The following is a 14,651-nucleotide window of genomic DNA, read 5'->3' as shown; positions in this document are numbered from 1 at the left end:
ACGTAGTTTAAGCCAGATGGAGGTAGCAGCTTCAGCTGTGTCATAGTGTGACATCATTGTGACCCAACACAGTGTAGTGCTGGTAATTCAATTAAATGTTCTAGATAGATAGATAGATAGATAGATAGATAGATAGATAGATAGATAGATACTTTATTGATCCCGAGGGAAATTCAAGGCATCCAGTAGAAGTATACAGACAGGCAGGACACAAGACATTAGTTACAATACACACTCGCTGTCCCCCCCCCCCTGTATACAATAATACCGTTATACCGTTGGCACCCCAACAGAAAAGTACCAAAAAAGTAAGACAGTATGGATTCCTTGTTGTGGTACCATTTATAACTCCAGTAAATGAGAACCGAACCAAACTGAACTGAACCGGACCTCTTGGTGGAAACGGGCTTAAACTAGCACCAGTTCTATTAGTTGGCTCCGGACCGACTCCTTGCTGGTCTACAAGAAAGCCCCATTTACACAAAACAAAAAAATGCAAAACTTTGTTGTGACCACCTCACGGACTGACCTCCAAAGCTTTATATAAACTTATAAGTTATCAATCAATCAATCAATCAATCTTTATTTATATAGCGTCAATTCATAACAGGCGTTATCTCAAGACACTTTACAAAAGCAGGTAAAGGACCTTACTGTTTGTCTGTTAACATTAACAAAAGAGCAGGTAACAAGACCATGCTCATTGTTATGTTTACAAAAAGCAGGTAAAGGACCTTACTGATGGCTATAATACAAGAGCCCAGCTGAATCCGTCATAGCGTGGCAAGAAAAAACTTCCTTTTAACAGGCAGAAATCTTCAGCAGACCCGGGCTCATGACGGAACAGCCATCTGCTAAACTGTGCTGGGCTTGAAAATGGGATGGGGGAGATGGGGCAAGATGCAGAAAGAAGAATAGGATGGGATAGGGTGGGGGGGGGGGCGGTCTGGGCAGGCCATCCTCGGGGGGGGGGGGGGGGGGGGGGTTGTTTGGGCAGGCCATCCTCACCAACAGTCCCAAGGAACCTAAGAGAGCTCAAGGAACCGAAGAGAGCTCAATAGGAGAGGTTAGAATACAAAGATAGTGACAAGCTACTGCTTGTCACTATAGACATATCTTATTACTATAAGATAAGAAAGCTGGGAGAGAGAGAGGGAGAGAGAGATAAGAGATCCTGGTGCCAGTTCCCCCGGTAGTCTAGGCCTATAGCAGCATAACTATGAGCTGGTCCTAAGCCAGCCCTAACTATAAGATTTATCAAAAAGAAAAGTTTTAAGTCTATTCTTAAAAGTACCTAGTGTGTCTGCCTCACGGACCCCGACTGGTAGACGATTCCAAAGGAGCGGTGCCTGATAACTAAAGGCTCTACCTCCCATAGTACTTTTAGAGACTATAGGCACCACAAGCAGGCCTCCATTCTGGGAACGTAATGTTCTTGTCGGATAGTACGGTACAATTAACTCTTTAAGATAGGATGGTGCCTGACCGTTTAGAGCTTTGTAGGTGAGCAGAAGGATTTTAAATTCTATTCTAGATTTTATAGGGAGCCAATGGAGAGAAGCCAATACAGGAGTAATGTGGTCCCTTTTCCTAGTTCTAGTAAGAACACGAGCTGCAGCGTTTTGGACGAGTTGGAGGGTCTTTAGAGATTTACCATAGCACCCTGCTAAAATAGAATTACAGTAATCCAACCTGGAGGTAACAAATGCATGAACTAATTTTTCAGCATCATTTTGTGACAGGATCTGTCTGATCTTAGAGATATTACGAAGGTGAAAATAAGCTGTCCTTGAAATGTGTTTTATGTAGGAATCAAAGGACATATCCTGATCAAACAGAACTCCTAGGTTCCTAACAGTGGTACTAGAGGCTACACTAATACTACTAAGGGCCGTCATATCGGCAGAGAAAGTCTCTCTAAGGTTCTTAGGTCCAATCACTATAACTTCAGTCTTGTCTGAGTTGAGCAGTAAGAAGTTTCTGGTCATCCAGGTCCTGATGTCCTTGACGCAGGCTTCTAGTTTACAAAGCTGGTTGGTGTCTTCTGGCTTCATTGCTATGTAGAGCTGAGTATCGTCTGCATAGCAATGAAAGTTCATGGAGTGTTTTCTCATAATACTACCTAGAGGAAGCATATATAATGTAAATAAAATCGGACCAAGCACTGATCCTTGAGGCACTCCATGGCTAACTTTGGTGTACAAAGAGGACTCATCATGAACATGCACAAACTGAGATCTGTCTGATAAATAGGATCTAAACCAACTTAAAGCAGTCCCTGTAACTCCAAGCAATTGTTCTATTCTCTGTAACAGAATCTGATGGTCAATTGTGTCAAAAGCAGCACTAAGATCTAACAGGACAAGCACAGATAGAAGTCCCCTGTCTGAGGCTAACAGAAGATCATGTGTTACTCTAACTAGTCTCAGTGCTATGGTAAGCTCTAAATCCCGACTGGAACTCCTCTAACAAGCTGTTGTTGTGGAGAAAATCACACAACTGATTAGCTACCACTTTCTCTAAGATCTTGGAAATAAAAGGAAGGTTAGATATAGGTCTATAGTTAGCTGGAGTTCCTGAATCAAGAGTAGGCTTTTTAAGGAGCGGTTTAATTACAGCTACTTTAAATGACTGGGGTACATAACCTGCTGCTAAAGATATATTGATCATATCTAGTATGGAGCTGCTAACTAGAGGAAAGACTTCCTTAAACAGCTTGGTTGGGATTGGATCTAAAAGACAAGTTGACGGTTTAGACGCAGAAATAATCGAATTTAGTTCTGCGAGGTTAATTGGAAAAAAACAGTCGAGGTTAGTATCAGAATTTGGAACCATTTCTGCCGAATCGAAAATATAGGAGGAATCTGCACTAAGTAAAGGTAGTAAGTTGCTAATTTTGTCTCTAATGTTTAGAATTTTATCATTAAAAAAGCTCATGAAATCATTACTGCTAAGGGCTAAAGGAATAGATGGCTCAAATGAACTATGACTCTCTGTCAGCCTGGCTACAGTGCTGAAGAGGTATCTAGGGTTGTTTTTATTTTCTTCGATAAGAGACGAGTAATAGGCAGTGCGGGCCTGCCGTAGGGCTTTCATATATCTATTATGACTATCTTGCCAAATTAAACGACATTCTATCGATTATGTCCTGAATCATCCCGCTTTAAAACACCTGGGCGTAACACCGGTATGGCAGCTGAGTAGAACCAGACTCATGTTGAACTGTGTTGGGTTTGGACAGTGAGCGTGAGGGAGATGCATAAAGAAGAGAGACTACGAGATAATGTGATGTGATGTAGCAGCAGCCTGTTTGACTGTAGTCACTGTTTTCTGAAGAATCTGACAATTCAAATCGATTTGGATTCTTTGATTTGATCAGCGAGCTTCAACGTTGATCCGATCACACTCACAGATGACAGAGATACCCAGATGGCTCATTACAGTACCTTCTGAAATGCATCACGTTATAATTATTAGTTCAGAACAGACTCCAAAATGTTTTTCACACACGCCTGTGTACAAGGCAGATTGTCCACAGGAGAGGGGCTTTCAGGGTTTTCTGAGTCGATGCTGAATGAGGACGTTTGACTGATAAAAGGTTCCCTGTCATTGTTTACTGTTCTGCTGTTAGCTCCACTCAGCGAGCGCTCACCTCTGCCCACCTTGTCCTTTCTCCCCTGTTACAGTTCAAGCAGTGCTGGGAAGTGTTTGACTTACATTCAGCCCTTCAGTGTCAGAGGACTGAAGCTGCTGCTCATGCTCCATCTCCTGATTAGAAACTGACAGAGAATAACTAAACACATGATACACCACGGTCGGTTTGACCTGCTTCAAAGAAAAGACGTGATGAAGATGAGGAGGGGGAGAAAGAAATCTGTTGATGCATTACTTCTGGCATCCTCAAAACTTTTCTTCATTACGTTTACATTTTTTCGTTGAGGAGTTTTTTTTAACTTGTTTTGTTTTTTAAATTTGCCTGAATCCAAACGAACGCACACACGTGTTTTTGACGCTCGCAGAAACTTACATTTCCAAAAGCTACATTTCGATCTCAGACATCCTGTTTCGGCATCATGAAATCCCCGAGTATTTATCTCAATGAAAATGTTTGCTGCCATTACGGTGTGCTAACCCCCGTTAGCTACCTTTAGTTTATAACATCTAGGAGGATTTTCATTGAAGGATACATTCAAGGATTTCAGATCAAAAGGAGAATCAACTCCTCTGAAGATCTTCTCAGGTTGGAGCCCCGGGTTTCACTGCGCCCCTCTCGCCTCTGTGCGTTTGTTAGATGATAACGGTTCCAAGGCCGGTTGTTCTCTGAGGAACATTCAGATCATAGATGGTGAATGCAGGATGATTAGGTACATTGTTGGCTTTCCAAAGCCCACAAGGCGTGTGCGCTCTCTGAGGGATAGATGACACGCTGACTGCTTTCATTCCCAGCTCCCTTTGTGTCCGTGTGCACACGTGTGCGTTTGATGTGTGTGTGTGTGTGAGACACACAGGATGCGTGGTGACTGATGGCTGAGAGTGATTTATGGGGCTGCGAGACGTCTCACCACGCTACATCATTCTGCATCCCTCTGTCATGCAAATTATCAACGGCCATCTTTTGGTGATAAATTATTACCCAGACCTGCACTTTAATGACAATCGCCTTTCAAAGCGAAGCACACAGATTGCATGTTCACTCCCACGCAGGCCGGCCTCACAGATGTGGAGATGACAGCTCTGTTCAGAACCACTTTAAGAGTTTGGGTCAGTGAATGAAAACGGAGAAAAAGGGGGGCGAGCAGTCCGAAAGGGAAACGGCTTCTCCTGGAGGTGATCACTCATAGGAGGAGGTTCAATCGCAAGATAGGAACTGTGCTCGCAATTAGCAAATCCAATCAGGGATCAGGAGATGAAAGGAAAATGATGGAGGGCGGGAAGGTGAAGAAAGAAGAGGGCGATTGAAGAAAATAAAACATCAAAGGTGTTCAGAGGTGGACGGATGTTACTTCACTTCCTTTAATCCCTTGTTGTGCGGTCCACATCAGTCAAAACTATTAGCATGTAAATAGCAAAGGCGTTTCGAATGTTGCAGAAGCGTCCACCAATTAAGTTGAATTCAGCGACTGCAGGATATAAGAGTGGTGATGTAAAGAAAATGCAGTTGCATATCCTGACTCCCCTTCTCTCTTCAGCGCATTTTTCTGCATTTCCATCCCAAATTCAATTTGACTCTGAGTTATTTTCCTCCCTGAGCATTCAATATGTTTTCATCATTCTGACTGCTTACTCGGTGTGTTTTCTGAGCACTCCGAACTCCCACTTCTCCCACGTCCTCCCTACTCCCCTCAGAGCCCCCCCCCCTCCTCCTCCTCCTCCTCCTGACTCTGTCTGTCAAAGCAAAGGCCAGTTACCCAGAAGGGAGTCTTTATCACAAAGAAAAGCACAAAAGAACCAGCACTGTTTCAAGGCTGACAGGTAAATGGGATTTCCACAGAGACAAGACGTGGAATTATCAGCGCACACAGAGAGAGAGAGAGAGTTTTTTTTTTTTTTTTTTAGCAAAGGCACCCACTCAGCAAGAAAAAGGAAAACGGAAGAATCCAGAGAAAGAAGCTTGAAGAAACTGGAACATTCTTATTGCTGAAGCTGCTTCCCAACTCTCTTTGAACACAGAACACGTCTCCATTCAGGGTAAAGCGGGACATATATGTGACCGTACGTTCGTTCTCTATGCGGCTGGAAGGGTTTGGCATGATTTTAAAAATAAAATAAAACATTCACGTCTTTATATTTCCCACTGATTAGAGTCTAAATCGATGCAGCAGTTATGTTTAAAGTCCCAGCAGGTGAAGTGCACAGATAGTTCTGAGAAACACTCTGGAGAACAATGCTCAACGACGGGGTGTAGCATCAATGAAAACGAGCTACGTGTCGCATTTCTTCATTGTCAAATCAAGGCTATTTTCTCAGAAGGGTGCCAGCCGTCGTTATCCCGAAAGGCAGGCGAAGTCTGCAGCAGGTCACCTCAGTCCACAATTTCTAAAAATGAGCGCAGTTGTTCATTGTGTGTGTGTTTCTGTTCCTGGTTGTCGGGAGCCAAACGAGGTGAAGCAGCTGCTGTACATCTTCATGATAAAAGATTCTCCCGTCCCATTCTTCATTTTAAAGAACGACTAAGAAAACAGTTTGAAGTTACAATCCAACATATCCTGGGTTAAATCGTTTCCCGCCTTTGATGGTTGATGAAACGGACAACTTGAGCAACTGTTGCCATCATGACGTAGCTCATAAACAACTTGGAAAAGTTGCCTTAAAGGATGCAGAAGTGGCACGGCTCGCAGGAGACCCAGCCAGGTGGCTCGCCATTTTTCATTTGGCCTGAAATCCATTAATCCATTAATTAATATGATGGATTCCTATGAAATTCAGAGCACACATTCTTGGTCCCTGCTTTGGCCGGGGAAATGAAGAACACATACGAAGCACCGCTGTGATATAATCGACCTTTAAACATGCACTTGGAAGGATGCAGCCCTTCAGTTGGCTAATTTCAGACCAAATTGCTGCAATTCTTCTGACATTTTGAGATGGTACACACCATGCATACCAAACACCAGCATGTCAAATGTTCTGTCCATGGAGTGTTTGATCCGAACCACCTCACTGATCCAGTTCAACCATAGCAAGGACCCGTGCAGTCTCAGTAGCCTCCTTTGAAGTGCGTACAGTATCAGCTACAGTTTCCTCTGTTTACTGTCTGACTGATGTTTGACCTGCATTTCAACCAGGAAAATCAATACTTTCACTATATTCCTTGGGCTTTGAAACAATGCCGGGTCTTTTTTTTTTTTTTCATTCACATGCAGGCAATCTCGGCCTCCACACCTCACTTTAAAAAAAAAAAAAAAATGCTTCCCTGCGTTCAACCTCTGGAAGACAATTTCAGAGGTGAGCTTCATGTTCTGACAGTGTTGTAAAGAGGACAGCTTTCTTTTCTATGCTTTTATTTTCAATAGTTTATCTTTTATTCATGCAGACAATCTTTGAAGATGGAAAATACTTTTCTTTCTCGGACAGGTCGTCATTTCTTTCAGAAAGTGTTTTTTTTTTTTATTTTTTTTTTCATTATCATTATATTTTTTTTTTAGCAGTCAGGGACCCGGTGCAGCGGTTTGACTTCTAAAGGCTACGTAACGACGCCACTCTGAAAGGGACGTTCTCAAATGAATTCAGGTCAAGGTGTTTTCTCTGGGCCTTTGCTAAATTGTTTCTGAGAAAATCAGTTTGTCTCTGCAGGAGCCAGTGGGACAGGCAGGCAGACCGAACTGATTCATTTCCATGACAGAATAAATGTCCGTTGGTTCAGTCTACTTCAAATCTCAGGCATGCGAAGGACCTTGAAAGGAAGCCTCTTGTGACTCGTGAAGAGGAGCCAATTTAGCCTGATAGACATTTAACAGGTTAGCAAAGTGCAACTCTCTGAGGGGCTCTGAGCCTTACAGAGGGAAATTAGGCAGTGAGAGAGCACCAAATAGAATCAGTTATTCTGGTATTTGAATTGCAGCATTGGATTAAAATAAAGCCCTTTCCTCAGACATTTTCAAAAACATGTTAAGACACCAATGAAGTGCAGATTTAAGCAAATACAAATATCAAGATATGAACACTTACTCACTTCAAATCTGTCCTAGATTAAATTGTCTATTTTTGATTAATGTTCAAAAAGACTTTTTGTTTTTGGTGACTTGTAAATTAAACATAGTGTGAAGCTCTTATTCACCTTTTTGTTGAGCTTTAGACGCTGACTGTATAAAGCATGAACCAAGTCTCAGGGAAGTCACCCATTGGATTCTGAAGAAGCATTTTGTTGCAGTTGTGGCCGCCATGTTGGAAATGCCAACTCTTGACCAAGCTCGAAACAGACGAGAGGGAGTTAAGGCAGCCTGAAGCCGACCTGTCAATCAAATCAACTCCACCTTTCATTGGACAAATTCATGCTTCACTCTCAGCCCTAAAACCAAACAAAGGTGAGTTACTAAGAACTCACAAAATAGACAATAAAGTAATATTTAGGATACATTAACTTTGCGTGTATAGCTCTTAACATGTGCAATTGATTTCTACCACGGAGAGCTTACAACCAGGATGGATGGTAGCAATGCATTTCTATTAAATTTAAAAAACAAGATGTCACAAGCCAAAATGCCATTCTTTGGATTTCAAAATAAAAGTCCAAAAGCCAATAAGAGACATCATATCGACTTTTAATTCAGTCTACTACGACTATACCTTTATCCTGAAATGATCACAGTGGGGCCTTTCGTGACGTCGTTGCTTCATATTTAAAGTTATGTGACTAACAGTACCAGCCTTATCTATGCATGACAAATATGTCACGTACATATTTGGACAGGAGAAGCTCCCTGCTGTTGCACGCTCTTGTCATGTGGTGAGCATGTGGGATATGGATCATAAGACACATGGCTGCCAAAACCCAGACACACTGAGACATGCTGTATGTATTTATATGCACACTTACACTCCCTCATTCTTTAATTAGCGACATGATTAATCGCACAAGTTTTAGTGGCAGATCAGAAAAAAAAACAACATCCAGCTAATGTTGATTTCATTCATTACTATTACAGTAGTAATTCCTGTCTATCACATCCTCACTATTACTGTCTCGGTGTCTTCCTCCCACCAACTGATTTCTCTGGGGTGACAGAGTCACAGCCCTCATGTGGATAATGTAACAAATCCAACATTTCCACAATCAGCGTCGCTAAATGAGTCATCAGGTGATTCCATCAAACATTTTCACTGCCTCACACTTCTGCTGCTGCTCGCCTTTGTTTTCATTTGCAGAGTCTGAGTAATCGTAGATGAGCTGTGTAAACCCTCGTAGGATTGATGAAAAGTGCTTGTGTGTCTTGCAGCAGGAAGGAAAGACACCACAGAGCCCCCACACCGTAGATTAATGATCATTTGCTTTTGGCTTGAGGCGTTGAGGACATTTGCGACCTAGAGGCCCGCCTGTATTAAAAATCACGGACAAATGAAGGCTAACACACATGTAGACACGAGGGACGTGTGCAATTACTGTAGTCAAAGAAACTAATGAAGGTCGTCACCAGAATTACTCGAGGGGTCAAGTGATAATAAATATTTTTATTAATGTAGGAAGCACAATGCCACTTAAGTGTCGTGTCCAAACTGTAACACCACCAGCCGCCACTAGAAGGTGCTGTCGCTCAGGTCGCTCTCCTTGTGTTACTGCCTGGATGTAAACCAGCACGGAGGATGGATTGCATCTCATTGGAGCAGGTATCTCTATTTTTTTAGCAATATTTGGAGCTAGAAGATAAAGTTGTATGTCGGCCACCATGTCGGGCTGAACTGACAACATATCAAGATAAGGACAGAGTCGAGCCTGAGCAGCGATCCAGTCACCTCGAGCCAAAGAAGGATTACACAAAGAGGCGATATTCCAGGCCACACACACACACACACGCACACACACACACACACACACACACACACACACACACACACACACTTGTTAAATGTGTAGTTAATATAACTGTAGCTCCACCCACAAATCTCACACAGAGCTGTTGCCCCAGGTTTTAATTATAACTGAAGTAAACTGAGTCACACACACAGACAGCCTTACCTGCCAAATTGAATCCTTTTTTTTTTTAGTTTATTTGATGTGGGCATCGAAGTGACACTGGACAAACCAGACGCAGTGATTTGAGTGTTTAAGCACTTGTGCTAATCTGCACCAGTTATCCAATTGGAAGGATACAACAAGAAGAAAAATAAATACATAAAAAACAAAAACACAACAGATAAACAAATGAACGAACAATGCAACCATTGTCCCACACGCACGTCTGAATATAAATTAGATGTAAGTCATGTTTGTACTCTGGAGGATGTTTGATGATGTTAAAGGGAGGACAGGAAATGCAGTGGTTCTGAATCGTTCAGCTGTGGATACACGCGTGTTTAAAACAGATCCTCCTCGTCTATTTGTGTCGATGCTACTTTGACTTTTTCGTACTCACACTGCATTAAATCCTCTTTTTTTGTGCTGGTTTTCTTGTTATTCTTTTATTCAGAGTATATCGAGAAACGATGCAGCTTGCAGTTTCATTTTCCTGGAGACAAAAACTGATTCTGTCGTCCAATCCTCTCGTGTGTGCCACTTTAGAAATGCAGACGTGTGCAGAGTGTTTTATACATTATATTAATGCAGTTCCTTTGCCTTTACCATGTTCTTTTATTTTACACACCACTATACTGACATTATCATCACACCAGCTCTTACAAACAACACTTACAGTGTGGCAATAGTTATTTAGACTCGAACCTTCAAACTGGCTCACTGGCCGTTTGAAGGTTTCAGTCGTATCAGCTGTATTTACAAAGCATCACGGACGAGGTGCAGGGTCAAAGCCTCACTGCTCTATTAATGATGCTGTGTAATCCAATATTCATGAAAATTGCACCCAGACTGTCCCTGGATTTCAAAATGTGCAACAAATGGAAGGCCTCCAAGTTTTCCCTTTTTTTTTTTCTTTCTTCTGTTTTCGCTCGTTTGTCTTTTTTTTAACCTCGTACCTTCTTCTTCTCCTTCATCCCAACCATCCGTCACCTTGGTGCTTTTCTACCTCGGTCTTTCCTTCTTTTCTTCAGTCATTCTTCCTTCCTTTCCTCTTTCACTTCTTTTAAAGCTCCCAAAAACTCTCTTTTTCTTCCCATTTTTTTCTAGCTGATAATAGAAAGTAGTTTATGAAGTGTGCAATGGTGCTTCAGCACGGTACGACAACAACACTAGTGTAAGATTACACTACAGAGGTGCAGTGCTGTTTCTTCTATGTATACTAACATTATACTGTATGCTTCTTTTACAAAACAAGACATGAAGCAGCATGTTCTTATCTGTACTCCCAGTTATTGATTGATTTATTTATTTAAAGAAAGAAATCTCCAGACTGAGAAAGAATTGCAACAAGCTTTGATATTCTCAGGGTCACTCTGAGGTCATTTAGCGCTAAAAAAGTGTAAATAATGAAACGTGCTGCACCTCATGTGGGATGAATGGAGGGCAGAGCGGTCAGACTTGGTGAGTATTAACATGGCATCATGATACCTGCTCATAGTAAAGTCCTAGTTTATATTCAGCTGAGGTTTTGTTCCCTTTGTTTAATGCTTGGATCTCTGGAGGTTCTTCTTTGACGTCGACTCTTCTGTCGTTCCCTCAGGGGTGAAGGCGGTCTTCTCCGGCCATTATCACCGAAACGCTGGAGGCTGTCACGGCGGCCTGGAAATGGTGGCGAGCTCGGCCATCGGCTGCCAGCTGGGCGAAGACACCCACGGCGTCAGGGCGGTGGTGGTGACTGAAGACAGAGTCATCCATCGCTACTACCCGCTGCAGCAGCTGAAGGAGCGAGGGATGGATCAGGACCTCATGGAGCTCCTGTAAGGAAGGAACACCAGGAACACTTTGTGTTTTTGTTTTGTTGTTCTGCTCGAAGAAGCAAATACACTGTGATTAGAGAGTGACTGAAGGTAAAAAAGATCATTCAGGGGTTAATTATCTACCAGGGAAATATCCTCAATAACTTTGTAATCATCCAAAAAATATCCAACATGTTCTCAAAGCAACCTCTTCAAATATGCATTCAAGATCAGAGTAACGGCACACTGGGACGAGACTTCCATCGCTCTTCAAATATGCAGCTTGGTCAGTGGCTCTGAGCTTCAAACACAACATGCAACATGTCAAGAAAACGTAGCAATCACAAACGCACAACGCCTGGTTAGACTTCCACGATAAAGCTATCAAAGTTAGCGTGAACAGATGATTGAACAGGTCAGGTGCTGACACTGGACATGCACCGAACACGCGGTCCAAGCTGTGTAAGATCGTTATCATGATTAGGCTTTAAAACCACCGTGTAGGTTTATGAGGTAAGGTCATGGTAGGGTTTGTATTTAGCATCGTGCTCAGTAGTTACTGACCCACCGTTTAGCGTGACGAATGTGCTGACGTGACTCATTTTAGTCTCATGAGACGTCGTCAGTTTTGGGGGTCTCCCCTTAAACAAGACCTCTTATCTGTTTGTCTGAAGCCGCTCACACTGCAAATATTACAAAGACTCTGAATGTGTGTTGGTTTGAGAGATCATTCTTAATCACTCAGACAAAAATTTATTTTTTCTGACTTAATTTGATCTTGAATTAATAAGTCTTCAAAGCTTGGATGTTGAGTCTCTCTGACTCTGAGTTAACAGGAAGTGATAGAACCTGATGCCATGTTATGAAAGCGCTCACATTTGCAACATCCTTTGTGTTTGGCTTCACCAACTAACCGGCAGCTAAACTGACAGATTAGTAAAGCCATAAATTACTTCCATCCTCGATCTCGTTTGTGGTAGAGGTGACTTTGGTTAAAAAAAAAAAAAAGACGTCAAACTGATGAATTCAGAAAAACTAAAAGTGAAAATCCACACAAACCTGATACGACTGACACAAAGGTTTGAACACACACCAGCGATGTCATCTTAGTACGATTTTTGCCACCAAAACAACCAAGTGAAAACCTTTAAGGATATTTAACTCTGACACCTAGTGTTCGAAATGGGTACTGCAATCAAAATTCAAACTATCAAAGAGAGCTGTTCCCCCCACCCCCCGCACTGAAGCTTCAGTGTTTAGCCAGCTCTTCAAACATTACTGCGCTTTAACATCTCACTTTTTTAAAAGCATCTCCAATATCTAGTTTTAACACATGTTTTGTTTGTTGCTTATTAGAAACATGCAGAGTGTTTTGAGGTCGGGTTCAATCAGTTGAATATCAAACGGTTCGCTTGCCGGCGTTCGTTGCTGCAACACCTGCCGATGCGGTTTTATTTAATAAATACTTGTTTATTGGACCTGCAATAATTTCCACACGACATCAAACTGAAACTCTGTGAGAAACACTAATCCATCAACTATTTCCATCAAATCTCCGACATTACCTCTGGATTCACACACACGCACACACACGCACGCACGCACACACGCGCGCGCGCGCACACACGCACGAAGGAAAACTGATATGCAAACATGAAGACAAAAAAAATCAAAGCATTAGATGTAGATTAGAGGAATGATGGGACTTTATATTCAAAAATAAAGAAAATCTCACAGATTATAACTATACTTTTCATTTCTTTGCCTGACTTTACTGCAGACGTTATTTCTGCACGTCATCACTTCTGCATCATTTTCATGCGGTGATGAAAGTCTATTTTTTTTTAGTGATACCTATTTCAGAAAGTGTAGCTCAAACTGACTGGTCTTCCTTCACTTGGACGATTTTGTGCTTAAAAATATTCCATCATGGGATCAGAGTTTAAAAAAAGAAAAACGTACATGTATGATTCAACAACACACACACACACACACACACACACACACACACACATCGATCACACTTAGGGGGGTTTAATTTGCTCATGTGAACTCTGCACAGACAGTGAGAAGAATGAAGTGAGGTCTGTTGTTAAATGAGGAGCTAAAGGACTGCTGTCAGGCCAGTAAAACACAGTGATCTGTCTGTGATTAATGTGGGGAGCTGAACAGTATTTCCTGATTTCCTGTTTAGTCATTGCAGAGACGTCCTCACAGTGTTAGCGCGACTAGCTGCAGGCTTACTTGGAATCCCACAGTCCTGAAATTGTCTTTAAAATGGACATTACTGCTAGAAAATGACTTTCCCTCTGTGAGCTCTAAATGACTCCACTCGATTACACTTTCCACACACACACACTCGTACTGACTGACTGACTGGGAATTTAAGAAAGTTGCCATGGCAACCAGTTAGCAACACATTTGTGTCTGAGTGTATCCCTGAGACAGACTGAGTGTCGGGGGGGGAGTGAATGTGTGTGTGTGTGTGTGTGTCCATGGTCTGGAGGGTAGTGCAGGTGAATTTTCCATCGGCGACGCGATCACTGACCTCATTTCACACTGACGGATTCTGTCTCTTCCAAAAATTCAGCATGTGATGGAGGGAGGAGGAGGGGGCGTCGTCTGAGAGGAATGGATAATGAGCGTTATGTGTGAAAGGCGACTCAGTCCATCTCCTTCATTTCCTGTTTGAGAAGGAACCTTATGTCCTTATCTATTTTTATATCCTCGTGGTAGCCGAGCGCAGTCTCACTGTTCTTTATCTTCTTTTTGGTGTTTGTGTTTTAGGGCACATTTGCTCTGTGAATTGGGGAACATCGCACACTTTGACTTGTTGCTGTGTTGAATTCTAATGACTGACCAGGCCGACCACCATGACTGTAACATTAATAGTTGTATTTTTGTAATAAATGTTGATATGATGTAATGATTGCAGTGTCTTAATATGAGTGTAATGTTGAGAGCTGGACTTATTTAAGACTTTTTAAAAGCACCCATTTCTTTCCAGAGATCGCTTTCAGCATATTAAGTAAAATAAGAGAATAGACGGCTAATTAGTATTACTTTATTTCTCTGTAAGGTGACCTTGAGTGTCATGAAAGGCGCCCTTAAAGAAAAGGTATTATTATTAATTAGTATCAAGAATACATCTAAGAAACGGAAGGGTTTTTTTGAGTATGCATTTG

At 42.1% G+C, this 14,651-nt stretch overlaps 1 protein-coding gene across 3 annotated transcripts in view; it reads left to right on the top strand.

Moving 5' to 3' along the window:
• Positions 1-14,392, top strand: part of cpped1 (calcineurin-like phosphoesterase domain containing 1) — a 146,420-nt gene extending 132,028 nt beyond the window's left edge. For all 3 annotated transcript variants that reach the window (XM_079334060.1, XM_079334059.1, XM_079334061.1), the window contains one exon: positions 11,271-14,392. In XM_079334060.1, coding sequence (XP_079190186.1) covers positions 11,271-11,491 — 221 coding nt within the window. In that variant the 3' untranslated portion in view covers positions 11,492-14,392. The remainder of the gene's footprint in view (positions 1-11,270) is intronic.
• Positions 14,393-14,651: the final 259 nt, after the last annotated feature.

The sequence above is a fragment of the Symphodus melops genome (assembly GCF_947650265.1).
Source record: "Symphodus melops genome assembly, chromosome: 21".
In the NCBI taxonomy this organism is placed as follows: domain Eukaryota; kingdom Metazoa; phylum Chordata; class Actinopteri; order Labriformes; family Labridae; genus Symphodus; species Symphodus melops.
Note: the sequence above shows the minus strand (reverse complement) of the source record. Positions and strands in the feature narration are given on the sequence as shown.